This window comes from Anopheles maculipalpis, chromosome X (genome assembly GCF_943734695.1).
Source record: "Anopheles maculipalpis chromosome X, idAnoMacuDA_375_x, whole genome shotgun sequence".
Taxonomy (NCBI): Eukaryota; Metazoa; Arthropoda; class Insecta; order Diptera; family Culicidae; genus Anopheles; species Anopheles maculipalpis.
Genome location: NC_064870.1, coordinates 658,720 through 685,593, shown reverse-complemented (window position 1 = coordinate 685,593; position 26,874 = coordinate 658,720). Strand labels below are relative to the sequence as shown.

At 49.0% G+C, this 26,874-nt stretch overlaps 3 protein-coding genes across 5 annotated transcripts in view; all 3 read right to left on the bottom strand.

Annotated features, from left to right (window-relative positions):
• The window catches only part of LOC126556714 (protein GPR107), a 381,205-nt gene that overhangs the window by 56,334 nt on the left and 297,997 nt on the right, over positions 1-26,874 (bottom strand). The window lies entirely within an intron of this gene.
• The window catches only part of LOC126568561 (TOX high mobility group box family member 3-like), a 329,113-nt gene that overhangs the window by 243,847 nt on the left and 58,392 nt on the right, over positions 1-26,874 (bottom strand). The window lies entirely within an intron of this gene.
• On the bottom strand, positions 957-24,957 carry LOC126568178 (uncharacterized). Its single transcript, XM_050224621.1, has 3 exons — positions 24,218-24,957; positions 8,933-9,079; positions 957-2,727 (listed from the first exon to the last, which is right to left on the bottom strand). The coding sequence occupies exons 1-3, from the start codon at positions 24,955-24,957 to the stop codon at positions 957-959; spliced, it is 2,658 nt and encodes an 885-aa protein (XP_050080578.1).

Here is a 26,874-nt window from a genome sequence, read left to right as displayed (position 1 = left end):
GTTAGTATTTGTTTCAGGTCTGCGAGTAGGAAATTGTTTGCGTACGTAAAATTGAAAATATGCCGTGAATACATTTTTCCAGTCACTTATCTTTTATTTCCGTTTGAATCTAACGCACAAGGATGTAGAATTGTTGATGCGGATTAGCTATACAATGATTCCTTGCAACTCTTTTTGGTTGGCAAGGAGAAAAGAAGTAGCTGTAAGTACACATGCGACGATAATCTTCTGCCGTTTTTTTTTTGGCACTACACTCTCGAGATGTCTTGTGGCTTTTCATTTCTGGCTTTCTTTGATCTAATGTTACTCGTCGCTGGATTAGTCAGTCCCGCGTACGGGAAGGCGATCCGTCCCCGTACAGGATTCTATGCCCAGTGTCCTGCCGTATGAAGACCGGCGACGCTACCGCTCGAGATAATAGAGGAATATATATTCAGAAAGAATTATTGCATGGTTTGCAAGAAATGTTTCGTTTGTTGCTTAACGATAACTTAAAGCATATAGTTACACCTGAACCGTCCACAGGAAGCGCTCTAGTGGGCCAGATTTTATAGTTATTATGAAGCAAATATAAAAACGATATCAGATCAGAGACTTTTAAAATACACCTTGAAAGGTTTCTGCTGCGCTTGCAAGCTGGGTTAAAATGGGGGAAAAAAATTAAAATTTAAAAATTGCATACTATTGGTATTATTATTTGCTAGCGATTTCTACAAAGATCTTACTCATACTCATGTGCTACCCTTACATTAATTCTTTACGTTTTAAGTGTTGAAGATTGTATAATCATTAATGTGTAATGACTGATACATGTGCATGATACGTATCGGTCATCAGTAGTACATTTGTGTCGCTAATTCGGAGCAGGCCTACTTCTTCGCTGCGCCGGACCTTGTAGCGTCATATACTCGAGATCGATTAAACCCCTAAAAGAATTAGTTACTGGCTGCAGAGCATCAGTAGAATTGACCCTCACCACTGCTGGTAGGGATGCGGCCTCCCTGAGCAATGGTAGCGGTTGGGGGAGAGCTACCATACTGGTAAGACTCTTGCTGCTGCTGTTGCTGGCTGTGGTAGCTTTGGTGATGCTGTCCCACCTGGTCGACCCCGTCCAGCTGGTGTAGCGGCAGGTGATGTGGTACGGGATGTGCAGGTCGATGCGGCTGGATGTTGGGCGAGTCCATTCTCGGCTGTCCACCGTACGACAGATGGGATATTGCAGACTGCATGTACTGTTGCCCACCGCCCGACTCTCCTAGAGGGTAATTGAACAGAGCACCGTTTGGTGCGTTATGCATCCGGTTCGATGACTGTATTGTGGTTAGACGGGTATGAGAGGCGTGCAGGTGGAAGTCCGGCCCCCGGACCATCGTTATGCCTGCGGTGGGCGGACGTTCGTCGGTACCGTGGCGAGCGTATCCGGGTGGAACTTCGGAACCTTCGTCTACGTAGGCGAGCGTGGTCGGCATCAGGATTGGCACGGTGCCGCGTGTTCTGTCCGCGATCTCGGCGGTGGTGGCGATAGCACCGGCGGCATGCTGTGGAGTAGCATGGTGAAGGGTGATTGAGGGTATGCGAACTGGTAGGATATGTTTTACCTCTTCCAGGTCGGGTGTGTCACTGGCCTGCTGTCTCGTGGGTCCAGCTTGATCGATGGACGGGGATGGCGAATGTTGCTTGTAAGGATCTGTCGACAGGGTTTGTACGTACTGCGGAAAGGACCCTTCGCTGACGTCTCGTGAATGCGGTGTGAAGCGATGTGACGACGGTTGTTGATTGTAGCAGCCAAGTGTCGATTCCCCAAAACCGGTTCCACTTGTCGAACCCTGGAAGTGTGTCTCGGCACTGTGATACTCCGTGGAGGTTGGCATGTACGAAGCGGCATAGTTGGAGTAGGCGTAATCCGAGAGGATGTGTGAGCTTGAATGAGCCATGCAACTGGACGATACGCTTCTAGTGCCGTGCAGTCCGTACGAAGCCGTCGCATTCTCCATGGACGATGAGCCACGACTTTCGATGCCCATAGCGGAGCTCCAGTCCCGAACTCCGTATGGTGAGTTCTGGCTGTGCAGCTGGCCCGGGACGGGCGATTCGTTCGGCGTGGCGCTTGGCTGCTGCGGTGCATCAACTACCTCCATGTTCGGTAGTTGACCTTCCTCCATGAAATGGCAATCAGCAGTTGCGAGTGTGCTCCCGGTCGGCTTTACCCCATCAACACCAGCCGAGTACAGTTCCACAGATAGTGGTGCCTCGTACGTACCAGCGGCACCACTGCCACCATAGTCTGTGACACTCTCGTGCGCTAGCTCCATCTCATAGCTAGTGGCACTGGACGGTGCACTAGCCATCACACTCGTTTCGGCAACAGTGGAAGTATTGCGAAGTGTCGAGCGTCCTCGGGAAGAAATCCTACCGGTCGTTTGCTTGTGAGTGCGGGACAACCCGCTCGTCGAAGGGCGCTGACCGTCGGACTGTGTGTACGTGCTGGGGACCGAGCCAGATTCACTGGACGATGCAACCTCGTCCATAGACGATGGGCTTGCCAGCTCGTTCATCTCCGCATAGTGGTCCTCACAGCACTTGCCAGACTTTGCACCGGTTCCGACGCAGCGTTTCGACTTCTTGCGCCGTGGTTGATACTTGTAGTACGGATGTTGACTCTTATGGGCCAACCGTAGCTTTTCCGCCTGCTCCACGAAGGGCTGCTTGTCGTCATCCGTGAGGCTCCTGCGGAAACGGTGAGAAAGCAGGAAAAAAAAGAGGAGGGTGAAACTATTTACTCTGGTGCGTGTACACCGACCATATCTCTTTCACAATCGAACGGTCTGTATGGTACAACGATACAGGTGCTTTGGCATTTTTGGACTGGCTGTAGGAGGACATACTCCGCCTGTAATGGTTGGCACGCTTGGATGCCTTGTCCTTGGTGGGTGCAGACATTGATCCCCGCTTACCCGTTCCCGGTGGGCGGATACTTGGCGGTGAGAGTTTTTGGAGATAATTGTCGGTAAAGAGACCCACCGATTGTGCTGAACTTTATTTGAGCAGCTTTTGAGGTATGTGGTACCTAGGTTACCTTCTCCTAGGACTAGTACATCGTACGGGTGTGCATGTACTTAGCAATCCGTCAAGCAACATGTGGAAACCCTTTTGATCGACTCCGAATAAGAATGATACTTCCACCGGCAAAGAACAAAACGCATCATCGACACAACAAACAACCAGCACACGACGTTGGTGGGATGAAAGGAAGCTATTTTTGTTAAGATGCTCAATTAATATTGATAGCTATCAAACGTGAAGTTGTTTCGCTCAACACTGTTACGATCTCTATAGAATATCTTACTGAAGATATCGAAATTGTGCTCCAATAGCTCTAATGGCAGGGACTCAGCGGGACTTCTAATATTACAGCCCATCATGCAAGGGTTAAGAACTGCAATACCTTCAAGCATGCCGGGTCCGTTATCGTGATCGCTTCTTCATATTTTGTTGTTGAAACCGATTTCAAAAATACGAGGTCTTAAAAAAAGGGGGAACAACTTTCTTATTGTTGACACACGTGCGGAGCAAATAATTGATAAGTTTGCATGTCACATGTTTTATGCCCGTCTCTCTCCATGGTTCGGTTGCCTGTAGAAAACAAAATTTTTTGTACTGTACTTTAACATCGAGTTGAGTTGCTCGAATGATATAAGGTCCACTTGATCATTTTCGTACCGTCGATTTCGAGATGTTTGAGGGCCTACAAATATACTAATTGTCTTCCGGGATACTCAAGCTTATTTATTTCACTAAGAGATCTGATGCAGGAGAATTCCTGACAAAGACTTTGACTTTGAAAAGGGTGAAAAGCTTGCTCACGAAACAATGAAGATCAACTTCAACAATATCTAGGCGTCTAGGCGCTAGGCACGCGCCAGGAGAGTGATAATGGTGCGTGCAGCTGCTTCACTCGCTCTGGTCAGTAGTGACTTCGACGGACGCCTGCCATGTTTGCTGTCCACGCTGCGTCCATTCCACCACTTTCTCGTCTAAGGGCGCTGAAGCAATTTATTCTCCCCTTTTGCTTGCTATTTGTATAATTTGTTTATTTTTTTGTGTGCCACCTTCCCAATTCACAATCGATGGAAAACAATTTTATTTCTCCGTTTATCAGAAATCCAATATTTTTGCAGGTACAAGAGGTGCGTTTGGGGAATTGGTGGTTTTTTCCAGTTGGAATGTTAATATACACTTTTTCTCTCTTGACGCATGAAGCAGCGTAAGCTCGCCTGTCTGCAGCTATTAATCAGGGCGCTCGGGAATGGTTGAAAGTTTTCCCGTACGGATTTGCATCTCCCCTTTTGCCACCATCCACTACATAAGGCTGGTGAAGTTTCGCAGGCAAACAGGAAACAAACACAGAGAGAAGCGCAAAAATCTCCTGCAAAACTCAAACAGACGTCGCGATGCAGAATTCTTAGGCGCGGAAATGTATGGAAAGGCCAGTACCGAAGAGCCTGATAATCCCGCCGTCGCTCCTATTACCCTGCCCTACCAATCATCAATCACGCTGGCTAGCTTCTGGTTGCGTCTTATCGAATCATATTCGCGACTTGTAAATGGGCGGAAAATTTGAGCCAAAGTTTTCATCGCTTGCTCATTCTGTGCTCTGCTGTCCGTTTTTTTTTTTGACGCTAGTGGTTGTGACGTCTTTCGGTTGAACATTTCAGTGAACCGTTCGAACGACTACTTGCCCAAGGATTGGAGGTACGCGAAGCACCGGCAAAAACAAAAACAAAAATTCGGTTCTTGATCCGTCAAACTTTTGGAGCCCTAGCCATCATGAAATGAGCAAACAATGTACGGCACAACGCAGTGCAAACCGCCAGCTTCCAAGCATGAAGTCAACCATGCCAAACCTGCACCATACATTCTTTGAAGGGAGAATTATTTGAGCGAATTGGTTCTGTGAACTTCTGCTTATTAATTTCGCATGGATACCTGTCTAGGGCTAGCTTCCCCGTCTCCCCGACACATCGAGACGCGCCCTTAAAAGTAATTTCTTCCCAAAATCTCATCACCGTATTTCATCACAAAGTACAAAGCGCTTTAATACATTAACCTTGCATATTTATGGACATCCACCTTTTTCTTCTTGTTGTTGTGTGTCTTGGCTGCTTCTGCTGAAGTATTTAAGATCCAAAACCCGTGGCGATACAGCCCGGTAGGACAATCCTAATCCTTGACGTGCTCTGACGAACGGTTTGGTGTCCCTTCCGTTCTCCACGCTTTTTTTTCCCACTTCCTTCCGCCTTACGCTTCCGGATCCTTTGGCTTTGCAAATGCTTTAGCAACCCCTTCATTCCCTGCCCCGCCCGGTATCAGCCGACAAAAAAGGGGCAAGAATTTGGAGAAGTTCTGTGGGGACCGGCTGTCAAGGCGGGGACTCCATATAATCGTGGCTTATTAATTAATCCTCGTTGATCTTTCGTTTCGACTGACGTCACCCACCCTCTCCCAAACCGAGGTTTCGCTGGTGGGATAAACTTTTCGCAAAACAAAAAACCTCCCGACCCGAGCTCGGAGGCTTTTGGCCACACTCTCTCCCCTGCTCGTTGGCGTCGTTTGCCGAGTTTGCAGCGCAGCCAAAGCTAGATAAAAGTACGATATTTATGCTAATGTCGTCGCGAGTATCGATCACAGAGCAGAGTACTGCTCGGCTATTAATACTCGCTAATCTGCGCCAAACAGGTAGCCGGTGAAAACCAAACGTTTCCCTTCAATCGGTACATTTTGCACGCTAAGTTTTCCATTACACGACAGCGCTAGATGGCGACGATGGACGATCAAACGCTATCGAACGGTGTACCTAAGCGCCACCGGTAACGATAGCGATGGGTGGAATAATTAATTAGCAGCTAGTTTTCTACCCCGTCAACCGACCGCGACAAACGCCGCGTGCGTCGGGGGAGCGTGCCAACACGGGACGACAAAAATTGGTAACTATCTGTTTTTTTTTTTTGCGTTAACCCCTTCGTCAGGAGTTCATCATTGAAAATGTGCCTTGCGAATGTGTGGCGGCAAGCTTTTGTCATTTGCAGTCGCATGCAGAGGCAGAGTGGTTTAATTGGGAAAGTTGGGAAAACACATCCACAAAACTGCAACAATACATGCACTGGGCGTTGCTAGTGGGTGGTGGAGGCACTGCACGAAAGCTGGGAATGCTGGGAAAAACTGCAAACGAAAGCTCACAGCAGCTCGTTAATTAATACGGAAATAAACTGTTATTTTCTGAGGTTCCTCCTTCCGGCCCGGTCTCCAGTTTTTGGAAGCGAGCTGACGTGTGTGGTCGCGCTAGGTGCGAGAAGATAGCAATGTTCGCACGCTGGGATGAAACTGTTGGCCGCCTGGGAGCCTCGGAGGGTGTATTATTTACCAGTCTGCTGTGCTGAGCAGGGATTCAACCGCTCTAGACGGTAAATGTCAATCAAGTAACCATTTAAGGAAGACAAATCTTGTTACTGCGAAACTCGGCAAGTCTTGAAGCAAGTTGACAACCTACCAGCGTCAAATTTTGCTGCTGCTCAGTACTATTCTAGTGCCTAACAATATTATGTGCCGGGCGAGGTGAGGTTTTAAGAACGAACAATTAAGAAGCATTTTGTGGAGCAACAGTGTGGAACAAAGTTGGATAAGCGTGAGTTTACAACTCGTTCGTACGTCTGGTGAAGAGAGAGAGAGAGAGAGAGAGAAAGAGAGAGGGAGAGAGAGAGAGACACGCACAGGAAACAATAAGCCTGCCCGAAGGCGCTCAAGGAGATAAGACTGTGGCTGTGGCTGTGCACGTTGGATGCAGCGATGTTTTGCGTTTCTGGATTGTCTAATTAGCTTCCGATTTTTGTTTTGTTTGCTGTTTGTCGAGCGCGCTTAATGATGTGCTCCGTTGTGGGACACATTGCAATTTTTGGTGCGTCTTGATTTAGGACAAATTAATGAAGTTGCGCTGTTGTACAAGATAACGTAGGAATTGTCGATTTTGGTGTCTCGTCGTAAGGAAAGTAGAGTATAGGACGTTCCTTCAAATATTCCGTAGAGTACTAACTCTAACCCTCCCTAGGTGACGCCTAGTTAATCTTGTTATATACATATATAGCATACAACCCGCAAAACGCAACAGAACGAGGGGTCGATAGAGCATCACCCCAGTAAAGGACCCGGATCACCTTTTTACGTTCGTCATTGACACATGAGGAGAGGGGGGGGGGGGGGGGGGGTCGGACAACGTATCTCACGTGAGTTTTGTTATCACCACACACTGGGGGCATAATACGGACACATTCCCCTTTTTGAAAGCTACGAGCGAAGGAATCCAGCGTGGTTTGCGTTCTTGGTCAATGATCGATTAAACAAATAGATTTTATCCCCCTTCCCCCCCCCCCCCTGGAGTCATCGGAATCCCGCTTCTTTCACCGAAGGTTTCAGCCGTGTGTGAAAAACGAGATTATTACTGCTAGCGGACTATATGAGTTGAGTGCATCGAGTTCTGGTGCATCGAGTTCTGGTTTATAAATTCCCACGCTGCCGGATGAGTATGTTACCGACCCTACGGCGCATCGATAGGGCTCAGCTGTTCGGAGCTGTTCGCCAGGGGGGGAAGGTGTGACATTCCCCAAAAGTGAGATTCCGACGCCCTTTGCTCCATGAATGGTTGCCAGAGGGATACGATCAAGGTAAAGTTGATCGAATCATCTTCCAAACACATACAGAGAGCTCCGGAAGGATAGGAATTCTTACCGATCCTACTCTGAGCAGGCATTAAAGCAACCAATTCTGTTTCTAACGCGATATAGCATACGCTAACGAATCCAGACACTTTACTGTTACAATGTTTTGATTTTTTTTCCACAAATGTATGAAGATATGGTCTTTAATTTCCTTTACCGCGACATTGTTGGAGAAAACGGAGAGCTGTACAAGATCGTACGGTGAGTTTTGGTTGGGAAGGTGGCAGAAAACGGGGGTAGGCGGCGGCAAGGGCTTATCGTAAATTCTCATGGAGGAAATCCCGGTTTGAATTTGACCTCCTTCTTGGCTCCCTTCGTCCACTCGCTCGCACGGTTGTCCCCATTGGCAGTGGCTAGGAGACGGGACCGTCGTGACGGACCCAACTCACCGTGCGCGGTGAGGCAAACACAAACCCAACCGTCAACCAGTCGCCCGAACAATCGAACCGATTGTTGTCCATCTGCGACATAGATATCCGCGGTGGAACGGGGGGCTGGGAAAGCATCAGGCCACAAGGAGGTAAGATGGGTACTTAATTCGCTGTTCCGAGTTCATATCGAAACGGTAGGCAACGAGGACAGTTTCTCGCCGTTCGTCCCGGCGGACGCTTGGAGGGTGAGTTGCTGGTCAACAACAGATGGACGAGCCCGAGCACGCAACAGCTGTAACTGCAAAGCAAAGCGTACATGTTCGGACGCGTGCGTCCACCGGAAAACTGCTTTCGACAGGGAATTCGGTTATCAGCACAAACGCCCCAAGCTTACTGTCGGCAAAATTTGAATAACCTGCACTAACTACAAACAGTGTCGCGTGAGAGGAGCTCGTGAAGAGGCTCGTTTTGTTTTTGGTGCCTCTGGGACAAAAAAAGAAAAGTTGTAGGGTTGAAACTCTTGTCCTCTCTGTTTGGTCCTTTTTTGTCCATTTTCCTTCCGTGCATTCTCACATGATGCCCAAAACTCGCCCTGAAGCTCGCCTCACACTCACTAGCACCATCATTTTTTGCTCTTTTATATGTTCTACAAACATCCACACCGTTTTGCTGGTCCTCAGTTCTCCTTGCTCTCGCTGCTGCTTGCGCAAGGAGAATCCTCTGCGCCCTTCAAGCCAACCACCCACAGCGAACCACCCAGATTTCCAGATATAAATTTCCGCTGTTACTTACTTCCAAATTTTGCCCAAATCCTTGCTGATTTCGGAGTTCTGCAGTCGCGGCTGCTGCTGAGCCATCTCGCGGCGGGCGGCCTGGGCCCACACCATGAACGCGTTCATCGGCCGCTTGATATGTTGCTTCTTTTTGGTGCTCGTTGACCTTCAGCGTGGATGAAAGAGAGAGAGAGAGAGAGAGAAAGAGGGAAATAAAAACGATATTACTTGCATGGTTGGAGCAGTTTTGCGGGAGGACCTACAGGGAGAGTTTTTTCGGGTGAAGTTTTCTCCAAGGTTTTACGTGGGAGTGTAAAGACTTACGAAAGGATTTCTTTTCTGAGTCGTATAAAATGTGTGTAAATATGCAAATTTGAAGACAAGACAGACAGGAATGTTGCAATATTAATAACAATCATATTTCCCTTCCCGCCCCCGACGAGGGCTCTGTCCCGTCGAGGTCCGCTTTTACTCTACTTCATGGCGATGAAATTAAAATGAAATTATACGCCTCAATGCAATGAGCGCAAACAAAACGTGCCGTGAAACCTAAACTCGACTTAGGGTGAATCTGCTACGGTGCGGTTTCTTGCTTGCCAATAGCGATACCCCGGGTTTGCCCATTTCCTCTATTTGCTCCTGGTGCGCGCATCGCATCGCAACCTGTGACACACTCAGACGAAACGGTGCCTGTTTGATGGCGAGCAGGGAAGCAACGGGCACAGCACACAACCAACTTTTATTGCGCGGCCCTGTGAACCTTCCGTGTGTTTCTTCCTATGTAAACTCGGCCACCCTCTCACCCCCTCTCATGGTACGTCGCTCGCTTCCTGTGACTCGTTTCCTGCACCGGACTATTGCACCGGAAATCGTTGCGCGTACGCATCGTGTCATTCGCCTAGACGACACCTAATTATGAGCAGTGGAAGCAGGCGAAGCAAAAACGGAAAGAGCGGCCCCCGAGCGATAAGAACTAATTTCCTCGGACCAGGGAAATAAAAGGAACCACCTACTAGGACACTTGACTGGCGGATAGGTGTGTATTTTGATATTCTTTTTTTCCCCCGTCTTCTCCTCGCCGCTGATAAGGAGCATGCCTCGAACCGGCGGCAGGTTCTCTTATTTGAAGTCTCGGTTTATTATTTGCACTTTGCGTCCTGCATCCCGCGAGGTGTTGAGACTTTGATCTTCGAGGGAGAAAAAAGAGGCGAGTGTTTTCTTCTTCTTCGTCTTTCTTATGTGGTTTTTCCTTTTTTTTCTTTTGTGTCTAATTGCACGACACATTTCCTTTTACGGTGTGAGAAGCGGCACGCCACTAATCTGTAAGAAGGGAAGCGGTAAAAGAGCGCGTAGCTCTAAATTTTTTGGACTTTTGTTTACGGCTGCTAAGGGGGGGGGGGGGAGGGGGGGGGAGCGAACTGCATAAGAAACCATACGCACGCACGCACACACACACATAGGGCACATCAAACGCTGTATCTCGTCACGCTGCATTTGCCATCGAAGATGAAACATATAATTAAGCGAAGCCAACCTTCATCCCTCACACCTCCAAAAACGTTTGGCTACGAACTCTCGATCTGTGCAGTGCAGTTTAATAGCTGCTGCTGCCCGTGCGCTGTGGTGAGTAGAATCCACCAAAAACCACACCACACTGGAGAAACTCTTTGAGCAGCTTGAAGTACCGATCGAATTTGGAACTCTCGCCGAGCAATGTTGTCACCAGAACTCCCGATTCTCGCGTACGCTGCATCCGTACCGCCTTAGAGTTCCAGTTTCATGTAAGTTTATTTCTTAATGAGATGTCCTAAGATTGGCACATTGCTGACGCAACTACCCCGCCAAGTGGGATGCAAACGAGCGAAACAAAGCGGCATGCATGCACGGATGTCCGATGGTGTACACAGGCGCATTCGCTTTGCGCTTCCTGGCGACGTACACGCGATCGCGGGATCGCTATCTGAGTGAGTCATTTAGATTGCAGCCGAGCGAAACGAGGAACGCGGCCCGCGGATCCACCGGAGTTCACGAAGGGGATAAGGGGGTAAGTGTGCGCCGATAGACCGACACATCAACGCGCAGAGTACGCGGATTTAAGTGGGAAATGAACCGTAGGGTCAGAAATCTTTTCACCAAAAACCATTAATAATCACACTGGCTGGCTGGCTGGCCGCTGGCGTGGTGCTGAAGAATGCGCTCAGAGAGGAAGGAACGGTAGGGGAGATAGCGAGACATCTTTCTGCTTGTTTTAGAAAATCTCTGTCGCATTATCTCAGAATCAGATATGTATCCTATTAAGTTAAGAAATTATGATCGACTTCGGTGCGGTTGCGTTGCGGTAGATCGCACAGAATCAGTGACGGCTCATAGGACTCATAAAGCACCCAAGATCTCGTTCGTAACGCACGCCGAGAATGACTGTTTCTAATTTTTTATTAGTTTGTGCCAACAGTTTGAAGTACGACGGTATTGGAGTGTGCGACAAGTCCCTGGAGGCGTAGGTCCTACAGAGATGGAAAAAAAACTATAAGATCTTTTCTTTGGGTCATTTTTTTTTTTGGATGGCTCTGCCGAAATTTTAAACTAACGTTGTGGGTCCTGCAGGTTTTCGAGACACTTGCTCTACTTGCTGGAGTAATTTCCTCGCACGAAAATTGCGAAACGGTGCAATGACAAACTGCAAATTAGCATCATCATCGCCAGGCGCATTCCAGATCACGTGGAACGGATCAGGGTTTTGCGTAAAGTGTGTGCGAGAATCCGCGCAAACATGCTGCTCGTCTCTTGACCTCTCTCGCCCGATGCTGAGCGTGATGAATACCATCCGGTCTTACTCACTTCTGTCTTTCTATGCGCTATGCCCATGTATGTGTCCATCATTAAAGTTTCTTGGAAAGTAAGGGGAGACCCTGGACCCAGGCTGGTCGTCGTTTGCAACCTCCCCAACATTTTAATGTCTAACTTCCAGCAGATGAAATGATGTGCAGCACACATCACATTAAAATTTGTTGATTATTTCTGCTTCGCCCACAACAACAACCCAACGCACTCTTGCCTGGAGAAGGCCCAGCACCCCCAGGAGCTGGAGTGCGAGCGTGGAACGATGCAAATGTAATTAAATCAAACAAATGCAATCAAACGCTGAGCCGTGGAGTGCTGGTGCGAGATAAGCCGTGCCCGGCCCGAACTGGCGATGCTAATGGGGCATCGCTACTACGGGATTTAACCTCGGACGGCGTGACGTGACGGATGCAGCTTGTATCGAAATGTGAGTGATTTTTTTTTTTTTTTTTTTGGGGGGCTTTTCAACTTGCTGTCCTATTCCCAATTATAATTACTGCAGCAACAATCACTTGCAAGGGTTTAGCAGTGCGTTTAAACGCTGGAGGGATCTCCAGAAATCGAAGACTACAATCAAAGACTGACAGCAAATGACCCTTAACGTAGCGTACAGAGCTGGTACGACGGGTTTACCGATAATGCGTTGCGTCTGTTTTGGTTGTACGTTTGTGTGTGATTGCTCTCGCTGTCAATGGATTTCAGTGGAATGTACGTGGTGATGTCTAGGGGGTCTAGAACGATGCTCGAACTGTTGTAATCGTATGATCTAAGATCTAGTGATGTAAGCTTCCTCCACATACGCACACACACATACACACAGAGTTGGCTCGAGATTGATCAAGACGCCTAATACCGAACGGCCAAGTGTCCGGAAAAGAATGACTCTCGTGTCGCGTGTATCGGTGGCAACACTCTTTCGTAAATCTGATTCTATCCCGTTGACCTCTCCTGCTCTCCATCACCTGCACTCCAAAACTCTAGCGCGCCTTCCTCCTACTTTGACCCGTCCACAAATCGATTCTAACAACTTGTGCGGTGACAGCGACAACGCTGACATGATCCAGACCCCCTTCAACACCACAATCGCACGGCGGTGGTGTTTTTGAAGACGTTTTGATGGTGATCATAACGAGACTGATGGCAACCACCCGGGGGTAGGTCGGAAACCGCATCTTCTTACGTGCAAGCTGAGTTGGCTTTTCCGCCTGGCTGTTGTAATCGCTCCCATATTGGCGCAGAGCTGCCAGTAAAACCTCACACACACACACACACACACACACACACACACACACACACAGAGCGCATTCAAAAACCAGATGCTCGCGATGTTGTGCTGCCGGCTGTGGTGGCTCTTCGGTTTTTCACCCGAAGGAACAACCCCGCAGGCAAAAAAAAGCCACCCAGAGGAATTGTTAAGGTCTCTGGCACTGGCTAGATTGATTTGTTTTGGTCGGCACGGTCTACCCGCCAGCCGGTCCGTATCGCAAGCCAATTCTCGGTCGTAAAATGCTTCTGGTTGTGGATCAGCAACGTCTTACGTGTGGAAAAAGGGTACGAAACACGGGTGCGGCTCGTATGGACAGTTTTATTGCACATTTGTGAGAGTTGGTGTGTGGCTAGCATCATTCCGATTCCCTTTTGCTTGATACCGTAACGTCTTCTTGGGGTTCAAAATCATGCAAGTTGGTTACAGAGCTTATTGGAAGGCAAAAATCGAGCAATGCTCTGTGCTCATTAAGGCTCACTTTAACAATTGGAGCTTTATTAGAAGCTAGGCCGATCCCCCAGTACTGGGATGACCTAATAGTAAACACTTGTCTTATCACTCAAGCCGAACCTTTAATACCCGCAACACCAAAGCTGTACGCAAAGAATAACTTGGACGATTTGTCCTTTGATTTTCTGCCATGATCTGTCAACATCGGTCCATAGACGACCTGGCTCTACTCATTGTGACGGTGTTTCCTTCTAACCACAAGGTCGTTATTGAACACACGCACCGAAACAATAAACAGTGTGTAACAAATAGTGTGACAGAGGATGGAGAAAAAGCAGCCAAAACTCATTACGGGCGTGAAACCATTCCTGGGTGCGGTAGAATCGTACCAAAAAGGGACACGATATTGGACAGGAAAGAGCGCGACAAAAAGAAGGCACAAAAGCAACCCTTCTTAGCCCTATCACACCAGCGTTCTGGAGTGTTTCTAGCTTTTTTTTTTCATGCGAGGCCTCAAATTTCACACAAGTGCAAGTGTCGAGAGTGTTTAGAATGTTTCCTTTCGTCTCAAGTAACATAATTTATGACGTACCCCAGGACTGCAGTCATTCGAACGAGCATGGGCGCGAAACAGAAGAGCATTTAGGGCCTGGCAATTAGCATCAAGTGATCCATTCCCTGCTCAGTCAGCGGCTTCATCTTGCGGAACAGTTTTGTTTCTCTTGCTAGTACGGGGACTTATTGCTGATAGCTGCTCTGTACGGGCCAGCTACACAGGTGCAGCAGCAAATAATCCTTTTGCATGTTCCAGGTTTCTCGTCATTGTCTCGATTCCAAAAATAAACCACCCAACGGGAGGAATCAATCGCGCGTGGATAGCTTTTCCATTCGCCTACGCTCTTTGCGTGTTTGTGTGTGTGCGTGTTTTTTTGTTGGGAGGGTGTCGGTGGGTGCGTCTGTGCCTTTTATTTCCTCGAATCTACATGATCCGGATATTGGACGATCACCGCGGGAATCCTCACTCACTACTCCGGTAGAACGCTACCGATCCGACTGACGGTGAACCTTTTTTTATGTGTTCGTTTGCTTCTTCCAGTGCAAGATTTGTGCGTTCAGCTAGCGTCGTCGGCAGAGACAATCCACTGCTCCAGGGCAGGTGGTCTTCAGGTGTGTGTCCAGCAAGAAGCAACAGGACGTCAACGTTGTGCTTTGTTATTTATAAACACACGTACACTTTGCACGTTGCTGTGGTCGTTCGCCGAGGGCCTAGCACTCGCAAAGATTGGAACCAGACTAGAGATCGAAACTCTACCGAATTCCGTCATTCTACCCTTAACACCTTTAGCGCCCACCCTCGCTTTAAGGGATGACGCAAGGGAACAATAAAAATAAAGTAAATGTATTAAATCCTGCACGGCAAAGGCGGAAATTGGGTGGGGAAAAAAAGGTCAAATTGTCTTTTTGAAACGCGTTACACCGCACCGCCAATAAGCTTGCGCGACTTGACCCAACCACCCTCACGCCGGGGGTACGAAAAATGCTTCACGCGACCTAAAAAAGCAGGCGCGAGAAGGAAATTAATGGTGAGAAAAATCACCCTCCCATTCCGAACTCCTATGCCGTCCCCCCTTTCGATTTGGTGACACTTTGTCCAGATCGAAACACCGGTGACACATCTAGGCGGAAATTTCGGTTCTCCGTGTTCTCACCGACAAACAAACCGAGCCGGCGATGTCCACGCGTTTGAATTTGGCCATACACGCTGCTCCTCAAGCACCATTTTGTCTCTCTCTGTCGCTCGCACCGTGGTGCGGTTGTTAAACAGCTCATTTGAAATTCATAAACATCACCTCGGGCGTCCCCAAAAGACTCTTCCGCCCTCTTCCCTATGGCGCCTTCAATGTTCGAGTTTTACGACCATATGATGCTTGAAAGATGCCGGTGTACGTCTGTTCCGCTTCGTCATTTTCGTAAGCTTTTCGGGTGTCCGCGGCTGTGTCGCGACGTTTGATATATTACAGCTTCCCGACAGCCATCATACATGTGGGATACACCTTTGGACTCGTCCGAGGCTTCGACACGAAACACTTGAAAGTAAATAGACTATCGGTGGCAAACAATATCGGTATTGACAGTCGACAGCTTCCGGTAGGTGGTAGCGTAAACTACACCAGGAGAAAAAAAAAACCCAACAAGTGGGACAAGCAAAGCACGCGAGAAACGGAAGCACCACGCGCGTTGGCCCCTGCACCGCGGGTCAGAATGTTCTCTAGCGAGCTTTAGAAAGGTTTATCGAAAAATTGCGCCCCAAAACGTCGAACCTACAGAACCAGCCACTAAAGACATTCCAAGTACGCGGTGATCAAATGAGGTCGGAATCCTCACCCATGCCAGACTTAACTTCACCTACCTTCACCAAATCTGTGCCATAAACCAGGCTTCTTTATTCCCCCATAGCCCCCCCCCCTCCCGCCCGGTTCTGAAGCAAAACGGGTTTGGTGGAAAGCCACACCAGCGATGATGCGCCAATAGTTTTATTGGCACATCTTCATCTGTGTTCGATCAATTCGTCTCGCTTATGGTTCGAAACCTGCATCTCATTACCAATTCCCGGGAAGGGGGGGGGGGGGGGGGGGGGGGGGGGGGTTAGCAATTGCATTGATTGCAGCGCGGCCAGAGGCAGACTAGCTCTTGGTGGCGGTAACGTTGAAGTGAATGGAAATTGTTTGGTGAAACCTGATGGAAAGCTGTCCTGAGTGTCGTTTCAGCCCCTTCGCAAGTCACAAAACTTTTCCCAACTACGAAGGGATTGGTGAAACGGAAAGCGGGGAGGAAGATGAGTGGGAATGGAGTATTTTACTGGTTGGGGTTGGGAGAAATTGCTGTTTGATCTGACACTTTTCGTTTGTTTCCTTTGATTAAATTGCACACTGCGCAAGGGGACTGCTTCATGACTCCACCAGACCCTGCCCAGCTTCCGCGCTCAAAGTCAAATGCGTGCATTGCGTGTGTCTGCCTTCTAGGCAAACACGGGACGCCGAGCCATTTAACCAAAGCTAACTAAAACCGATAAAGTCTTCGTCGGGCTTCACACAAAACCGTGCCGGGCCGGGAATTCTCCACCGAACGAAACGCTTTCTCACTGTCTCTATTTTCTGTGGCATCGCAGTCCTTTCCACCAGGGGGGCTCGAGAAAAAAAGGGGTGAAAAGAGAAAGGCGGAAAAGCAAAAACAGCCCAGCCGACAGTCAATGTTCTGAGCTGCTCGGAGAACTCTGAGATGGATGTGTGTGTGTGTGTGTGTGGTTGTATTTGTTTGAATTTGCATCTGAATTACGCAATTTGTGAGCTACTTGTTGTTTGTTTGCCGGTACGACCGAAGAACACATGACGCCACCGAGGGCTGAAGCTGTCGGTGTCGACAAACGATGATCAAAGTTTATTTTGCCCCAGCGTTGGTGGTGCTGGGTGGTGGTGAGAAAGTTTGTGCAGTGGATTGGGGGAATTGGGGAGGGGGGAGGGAGGGAGGGGGGGGTGGATGCGCGGTAGAGGTGAGCCATATATTTTCGTCACATTTCGGCATATCACGCGTCAATGGCGCACCGGAACCCGACAGGAAGAAATCGGAAAGAGTGCACGTGGGAGTTAGGCAAGAAGTTGGATTGTAACGCAAAAACCTGGGAGCAAGTGTAGCTTGGAGGGAAGTGCCTGCCCGGGAGCGCAATATCTTGCAACAGCAGCAGCAGCAGCAGCAGCAAGAAGCTTATTACACAGACCTCGCACCTTCAGATCTTTGAGGTAAATAGCTCGATGGATGAAGCGTAACGGTTGAATGAACGAAATCAAGCGCCAACGATCGGATTAAACTTTTTCCTGTCTTCGGTGTTTTGTGCCTGAGGAAGAACCGGAATCGTACTGCAGCAGTGAAATCGGCCCTTTTTGGAGGGGCAAGGAAGGAAGCAGCGCATCCCCCGGAAACATATGGAAAAGCAAATGCGATGCCTCAAACTGTCAAAATTAGTCGGCCGGGGATAGAAAGAGAGAGAGAGAGGGAAACGAATGGGAGTCACAATGCGGAGTCAAACAAAACAGAAATAGGGCCATTCTGTGGGTTACTTTTACATTACTGCTGCTGACAACCGACTGGAACGGAAGTGTCGGGAGATCACAGGCGAAATGTATTGACGTTTGCCAGCAAACATGGCGAACTCTCGAATGCGCCGCACCGCATGTGCGGAGGCTGTGATGTCTGGGAGCATTCGGAGGCTTCGTTTTCGATGCTTGTATCACCAACGAGCGCCGCGCAGCAAAGGTTGCAGAACACTGATGGAAAGCGGGTGTTTGCAGAAAATCAGAAAACAAGCGGAAAGAGGTTTGGAAAGGGACGCATTCCCGCACATCAAGACACCTGCTCGAAATCGGCTAACCTTTGCCTAACATTGCCCAGCATCAAGTGACACCGGGGCTTGGGGTATCCTGTAGAAGGGGGCGAGAGGCGAGGGCGGGGGGGGGTCCTTGGTGGGATAGCCGATAGGTCCTTGGTAGGAAGGGACGGGCATGTTTACTAATTGAATTATGGGATGTCCCCCACTGGTCGCTGCTGGTGTCGCCACGTTTGATGCGTTTCACTGCAAGCGTTTTGCTGGCATTTGCCGGCTGCACTTTACGCTAATTATCGGGTCTTTTGCTGTCCCACACCACACACACACACACCCACCGGACGCGGGAAATGAATTTAGCGAAGCGCATAAAATAAATATAGATCCGTGCCAAAAGTTGCCGGGCTACCGGACTGCACTTAGCACCTTTCGAAGGCGGAATGGCAGAAAAATCCGACGCGCTACGCGCCATTGTTTATTTTGTATCGCTTTTCGCATCATCTTGGTGGTGGGGTTTTGTTTGCTTTTGCTAGCCGTGGCGGAGACACACATGCAAGGTGCATGCTGCAGCACGGGAATTGTTGGTGGCATTTGTGTGTGTGTGTGTGTGTGTTTGTCCTATGGGACAGTGTTGTCAGAACATATGTCCTCGCATCTGGACAATGTCTTTAGTAACGAGCTGGTGAGTGGCGAGCGTTTTGTTTGGATTATTAAGAATATGTAACAGAAATCACGATCCTTAATTATGGGTCCAGGCTTCGGAGCGGCTTCGTTCAAGTAGACCTGAAGTCAAGTGTCAAGCACTAGGGTTAGATCTCGGGGGACCAAGAAATTCTTGGTAAGCAGCAACACGTGCATACAATGTAAGGCACTGATTGTGACCGTCGTTCAAGTGGTTTTCCATTAATATCTGCTGGCGTTTAACGCATAAAGTGTGAAGTTTATTATATACCTTCGACTGCTTTCTACTTTCCAGATTCCCGTTTCTTCTTGGGACTATTAAACGAGTAAGCGCGTTGGTATTGAATGTTTGAATTGCTGAATTGGGAAAATAGGGATGCAGCAAATAAGCGTTGAAGGCATTTGTTTAGCGTCAAAATTCAACATACCTCTAGACGACCGTCTAAACCCGAAAAAATAAGAAAATATAACCGTCACGCGTTCGGGCGGTCGGAATAATCGATCATCGAGCTCACAGCAATGTGGCGTTGTGCTTTATCATTCCGCCATCGTGACCGGCATTCTACCACAAAACCAGCCCTGTTACCGCAAACTTCAAATTCCTGCCCAACTCTTGACGTTGTTGGACACCAAAAAGACGGAGCCTAGGGAATAATCTGATGCGGTGCGTTTATCGTGTCATTGCGTGAACGAACGCAGTACGCAGTAGTGCCATGGTGGATGAACCGAATCCCACCCTCCCCTTAGTTATAATCAGCCTATAAAACCTCAACTTCATTACTAGCGGGGTCTTCACGATGATGGTGCGTTCGAAGGAAACTTGCTGGCGAAACTTGGCGCGACTCGTCCTTGCTGTAAAGCGCCGGAAGCTGGCTATGCTTCACAAGCGATTTACAGTACATTACACAGTTAACACACCATCGTGTCTCACTGAAGTCTGGCAAAACGTGCTAATGTCATCGGGCAGCAGCTATTAGCAACGGCAAACATTTGATTAGGTTGTATTGATTTGACTTTCTTTTTTGCGGGTGGACGGAGTAAGTGCTTTTGATTGTGAGCATGTTTGGGTTAGGCCATTTTATCGTATTAAAAGAAACTCCCTCCCCAAAACAGCGTAGCAATCTTCAGCTCGGAATCGAAATCAAACCTACCTGGAGTGATTGAATTTTGGTGCACACATTTTGGACTCTCTGCTCTCGCTCGCAAAGACATCCAGAATTTGGATATCATCTCGGGGTGGCGTCGTTAGCGCCACATGAACTTCTGATTATGGTGTAATTGATTAAAGCCAAACTTGCTATATCTAAAGGCTTTCGCCCAGATGTCTTCAGAACTCTTCATGAAATGCTTCGCAAAGCTGTAAGACCTGGGACCACTCTCCTCGAAAGCGAAGACAGCATATGAGGCAGAGAGGCCACTCTAACCGGATGACGAAGATCCGGCCCCTGGTGTGTGATTCTCGTGACGCCCGACAGCGGGATCTCCAAGGTTTTTTTTTTTTTTAGTTTTTGTTTCACGTCCAACTCTTTTTGGATGAGAAAAAAGAAGCAAGCCGCCATTCTAGGCCGCCCTTGGTGATCCTCTCGAGCTGATGAGCTGTCGACTGTGAGGGGGGGGGCCAGATCAAGTGCGGCACGAGTGTGCGGATTTCTCTCTCTCTGTGTATGTGTGTGTGCAATGTAAAAGGGAAATAATAATGCCGACAAGTACCGGCCGATTGACCGATTGGGCGAAAAATGTTGATCTAATTAAATTCTTGTCTTTCACTTTATTTTTCTTAATCTCTCTCGCTTGCTCATGTATCTCGTTCTGCTTTTCAACTTTTTACCCTTTTTCTCTCTCTCTCTCTCTCCCTTCGAGCCCACCCACAACGGGCCTTGGGCGCAATCATCATCGCAATGGAGCATCTTAAGTACGAGTGAATTTTCTTTATTCCTCTCCTGCCGTTGCTCATTCTGCTTAATCCAACTAACATTCCCCTCCATATACCCCCTCCTCCCCCCTTCCATCCTACCTTCCTTACCGTGGCTATTGAACGAGAGACGTCGTAGACCCACCACTAAATGCCGGCGTTCCCGATGATCCGTTCATTGATCGGGCCGGCGAGATAAAATAAAATCAAATGAAATGAAATCAACTCAAGCGCGCGCGCGAGCGCTTGCACACGCGGTCTCGCCCGTCCGCTACGGAGCTGGCCAGGGATTCGTAAGGGATTAGGCGGAAAGCAAAAAAAAAAAAGGGCATCCCCATAACCCCAGGACGCTTCTTCTACGCGAGATCTTCCGCCACTTTATGGCGTTTGGGATTGATCGCTGTCTGATCTACGCCGTGGTTCGAAATGTGCAATCTAATCGTTATTTACATGCTTTTCCTCTTCATGTTTAAGTGTGTGCCGGTGTGTGTGTGTGTATGTATGATTCTACATTTGCATCGCGTTCGTTTCGTATTTATGATGCTAAATTGCCGCCAATGCTTAACAGGCTACGCCTGGCAAAGGCTGTGCAGAAGAACTTTTGGGGAACCTTGGGGAAATTCTAAGCATCGCTCGGCTGACATTCTGGAGCAAAGTTTCAGCGCTGTTCCACTTCCCAACCGTGGTCGAACCACCCACAACTCTGTGACCTTTATACATTCGGAGATATCTAGAAAATTGTAGCCTAATTTCTGCCAACGACTAATTCCAAATTCTTGTCTGAGTAGCATTAGACGGCAATTGTCAAAATTGACACTTCTTTACATTTTCGAGTTTTTTTTCTCGCAACCCACGAAATCAGAAATATGTAAAATGATTTGGGAAGAAAATTGTACCATTAACATCTAGCTCTTGAAACAACGAACGCCTGTTCAGCTTGGTCTCGTAGTCATAATATTATAAGCAGGGTTGTAGTCAGATTAAAGCATAAAGTTAAGGTCCTAAAAGATTATTACCAATTGAAAAAGAAAAAGAAAAGAAAAGCAAGGTCTTCTTTCACACGTTTTTGGTGACAGTTTTTATTACTGCCATGTGTTTGCCATTAGAGCTTTCTACGCTATATCTCGTCGATTTCATTTTCTCGTGTATCCTTGTGAACAGACAATTGTCTTGGATCGTTGCACACAACGATGCGTAACGTTTTCGAGAGCCAGTAGTTGAAATTCTGATTCAAATTTAATGTGCTTGCGTTTTGAGGACTCGAGTTCTTGCCTTGCTTTTAATGCCAGTAGCTCTAATTGAAGCGTGACGCAATGTTTGATTTTTTTTTCTTCAATAGACGTAGAGAGTCCTGTCTTAAAACACATTCGTTGCTTTACCACACGGAGCGTTAATTGTTGGGCTTAATGATTTTTTTTTTGTTCCAAACATTTTTGTGAGCCATAACACTAGGATTGATGGCTTGAACGTTATTACGCGCGGATAATCGTTACAGAATCTTAAATTCTAACCATTTTCACTGCTTCCGTCGGCCGGCTAGAGAAAGTAAAGAGCAAACCGTCTTTGCAAGGGACATGCTTCTATCGAGCGGCGATAAATTCGAAGGCCCAGTAATCCCCCGCCACGGTGCCATAAAATGTGTCCACGGTGCGGTTTAACCCCTGCAAAAGCGAAGCCACGCAAGAGGGCACGGTAGTGGTGGTGGTGGTAAAGAATTTAAAATTTAAATACGTCTTAGTGCGCAGTCCAGCACCGCCCTGACGTTTAGCGGCAAGGTGCTAAACACCCTGCTTGCTGGATCGTTTGATCTTTTTTTTCCCAGCCAGTGCACACCACGGGGACCTTTGCAATCGTTCCTAAGCTTCCCAGGGCTTCCATCATTCCACTACGATTTACGAGGTAGCTTCAACTGAGGCAAACCGGGCGCCCCGTCTGTGAGTGAGGAGGAACGGAGTCGAACGACATAATTGTGTTCCCAACGTGCGCTCCTCAGGCTGCATAGTGAAGTCGGCCGGTCGGACCACTCGTCACGAACGCTAAAGTCCTTGAGCCTGTCACCATGAAGTACCCGCATAGCGTATCTTCAAACTCTGCTCTGCTACTTCTTGATCGAGAGATCAGCCCAAAGGGACCACCCGATAGAACTCCTAAAACGCGTGAGTACAGGCGTCTTCTCGATCACGGCAGCTCTTGCGTACTTTCACCAAATCGGGGAAAGGGGGAGGGGGGGGGGGGGTAGGGTGAGCTAAACGCAAAGAATCTAAATTGGAATCCGTTGTGCAAAGTGTGAACAAACTTTCGCCGCTGGTAGTGTTTGTGGCGGCATTTGCATGTTGAATTGCCCTAGGCAAACAGGTGTATTTGAGCAAGACACGTCCGATACATCTGGTGAGAGGCATGCAAAGATACAGCCTTCAATGGGAGGCTTTTGGCGCGTGTCCACCTTATCGCACGGGTTGAACTGGAAAGATAGAGATGTCTAGGAGCAAACAGATATGGAACAGTTACCGAGCAAAATTATGCTCTACTCGATAAGAGGCCTCCTCAGCCTTAGAACGATCCACCTAGAACCCTTTTCTGCTATTTGTCGTCGCCCATGGGGAGGACTTTTGCACATCAAATGCGATCTTTACATCGCCGATCCCCATGAAAGGGATGAAGGGAAGCATCAGCAGCCCGTTGGGTGGTGGGTGGGTGGGTGGTTTTTTTGTATTATACGCTAACAGCCTGTGCCATAAAAATACCACCTTTTGGTTTGGAGTTTGGACCAACAATATGGCGTAACACGGGCGGGCAGGAGACCAAAACCAAAACAGAAATATAACGATAAAGTGATGGAGAAAGTGCGCGGTGTGTGCGTGTGTGTGTGTCTGAGCGCAGAAACGGGAGAATCAATTTACAGACTGACACCAATTGATGCATAAAATTTGAATACCTAACATTTTATAGCACCCAAAAACCCGGCCAGACCTCGGCGTGTTCGGCTAGGCGCGGGATTTTTTTCTTTCCATTTTTTTTTTGTTGTTGATATTTTTGGAGTCTTAACCCAATCCCATCCGTTTTGCTTGACCGAAGCCATTATCAAGCACCTCTTCGGGCAGTGAGCATTCGTTGGTGAAGTTCCAGGCGTCCAGTTATGGCTCTCGTTTGTTTGATTTATGCTTATGGCACCGCGCACCGGACAATCGTTTTAACACTTCCGTTTCGCTCCTCTGCCCCCATCGGGCCGGCTCCCTGCCCTACCCTACCTCACACACATGCTGTGCGTGTAATTGTGTGCGAGGGAAAGAGGAACAGATAGAGACTGCATCAGTGACGTCTCGGTTGCGATCGCCAACTGGGGCCTGGGTTGGGTAAATATGGGGGGGGGGGGGGGGAGGGCTTCGGACAGATACGGACAAAAGCTAAATAAATAAATAAAACCGCTTCTTGTCACCTATTTGGAAGCACAATTTCTAGTACCACTTTTCGCGTCCTCTTCTCCTCCTTCCACCTTGGCAACCGTTGTTAGAAGGAATGTCGGGAAATTGCAAACAGTAAAGCGTCCCTAAGCTTGAGATGGATGGATTTGCAGCAATGGTAGGGAAAATCGCCATCCCACTTGGACATCAAGTATCGTCCATTTTTCCTCGATCTTTACATACTGTTAGAAAGATGGAACTATCCTTTCATGGTCTGAATACTGTGGCCACCAGTCACTTAACCGCGACCCAACAGCGGCAAACCCGTTACCAAGCGTTACCATGTAATCAAACAAACATAAAACACAATCTACCTGATCGGTGCAACCGGCGGTGTCCATTTGTACTCGGTGAACACCTTCTTAACAGCTTGCGTCATCTTTTCCTGATCCTGGGGCGCCAGCTTGTTGTCGTCCTGCTCGGAATCGTCACATCGGTCCACCGCACCGCCCGTATCGTTGCTTTCCTCTTCCGGCTCCGGCCCCCCCTCCACCATCATTACCGTCCGCTCGTCCTCGTCCTCCCCGTCCGGCTCGACGTCCGCCGCCTCCGCCGGATGGTGGTGGGTGCGGTGGGCCATCTCCGATGTTGCCGGCGGTGGCGTCGGCGATGAGTGCGAGTCCTGCGTGCCATAGTTCGAGCTGGCACCGCTCGAACCGGGCCGCACGTGGTGAAACGCATCCGGGCATTCGCCGTCGCTCGCTTCCAGCTTGATCTTGGCCTGGTCGGTGGGGTCTTCCTTTTCGGGGCCGGGTTCGTCACCGGTACCACTGATTAGCTCCACCAGCCCGTTCGTGGTGGATGGTTTGTAGAATTCGTAGTTGTTGTTGTTGGTGTTGGAGGACCCGTTCGGGTCCGGGTCGACCAGTGGGTGGGCCGCCATCGGATCGATCTGCGGATGCAGAAAACTAACGTTCCGGAGCCGGAAGAGCGGGATCGAGATGGGAACGGAGCTGGATACGAGGCGTAGCGAGGGCGAATCCACCATCACACGGTGCTGCTGATCGGTTCCACCGGCACTTGACTGATGGTTGGGCATGTTGTTGAGCTGCATTGCACCTCCTAGCGGAGTTTGATTGCTGGATGTTGCGTTTGGAGTGTGTCTGGTGTGCGTTGGAACCACGCGCAACGGGCCCACACACCGGACGCTATTTCTTTCTCACTATATCACTGGTGCGTTTTCTTTTTGTATAATAACTTAAAAGACAAACTTCACTGTGCACACAGGAACACAAACAAAATTACACACACAGAAATCCCACCAAAAAAAAACACACAAAAAGACACGCACGCACTAGATTCTACTATAGGTACTGCTGGCACTTCCGCCGGACGCCTGCACAACACTTAGGGCAACACTTTCGAGGGCAGACTTTAAAAAAACCCTACACGCTCCAAGTTCATACCACTTCCTAGAACAGTTTGAACATGATCAGCAACATCCGCCCAACCGTCGCTTTAAAGCCACAGACAAAATTTCGGAGCGAACCTAGCTGGCCCTTTCACACGATTCTTCGCTTCCCGCTCTCACGCTCATCCGTCTCGCTCGTAAAATGTTGAGCGCATTCGCGCGCTTTCCCTTTCGCGCCAGTGTCACGCTACGCCGTATAGAAGAGTGCCCATATAGGCTGATCTTTGACACAAGCGTGACGCATGCATTTCCTCAATTCGACATGCATCTCGCTCACGCGTGCGAAACAAATAGGGGCACGCATGAGCTGCCCGCGCAGGCGCACTGTCATTGGACTGGCGCACTATCTCCGGTTGCGCTTATGTCGATAGTCTTACCGGTCTTACATAGGCGCCGTACCATGCCGAGCCGATTACTGACGCCGTACCACGATTGGTGTAGACCCGAAGCATATATCGGAAGCTGTTACGCACCGTCAGGTTTTGAGCGAGGTTTTAATAGAGGGGTGCGATCATTAACATTATACACACAGTTTGTACGATTGGTCGTAAAGTAACTTCTCGGTGCCATGGCTCGTGAGCGAACATGCCGGAAATGAGCAATCAGCGCTTAAACCAGGCGTGCCTAATGTTGCTGTTTCTGCACTTTTTGCCGGAATCCGGGGGCGCCAATGGGGGGAGGGGTGGGGGGGGGGGGGAGGGGGGAGTGTTTATGTTGAGCTCACAAGGAAACAAGCCCCCCCATTTGTGCTATGTTGCTGTTGCTGCACTTTTCGCCCACACATACTTTTGCTGCTGCTGCTTCTTCTTCTTGGCTTAACGACCTCTAAGGTAATGCCGGCCATCGAAATTGAGCCCCGGTCCTGCCGTTTGAAGACCGGCGCCGCTGCCATCACTCATGTTGGGCTGCTCTTACGAGAAAGAGTACGTCGTCGTGACATGGCCATGGTCAACAATAGATTTCCAGGAAACTCGATCCCTGGCTGCAGCTTCCCATCCGTGTAGCCACCCGATCTCCTACAGGTCACCCTTCACCTGATCTCGTGCCGAACTGGGGGTCGCTGACGAATACCTTCTTGGCGGGGCATGAGTCCGGCACCCTCATAACATGCCCCAGCCATCGTGTCCGGATGGTCCGGAGGATGCGACGCTCAAGCACGCCAAGAGCGTTTGCATCCTCCGCTCGGATGGTCCAAAACTCGTGACCATATAGGACCACCGGGCGAATCAGTGTGCTATACATCTCATATTTCGTGCGATCTCGAAGTCTTCTGGATCTCAGCAGACGGTGAAGGCCGTAGCAGGCACGGTTCCCCTGAACAATGCGTCTCCGGATTTCCGGAATCCGAAGTTACCAAGGTAGCAAAACTCCTGAGATGCGGGATTGTTGTCCGAGAGCGCTTCCACGAGCGCTGCCGCATACCCCTCTGCCACATCAGCTTGCCTCAGCCGACCCAGATTGAGCCTTGGGGTAGGCTTGCTCCGTTGGTGGTTGACCACGGAGAGTTTCTGGCGCAGCTTTACCATTACCAGAAAATGGTCCGAGTCAACGTTTGCATCT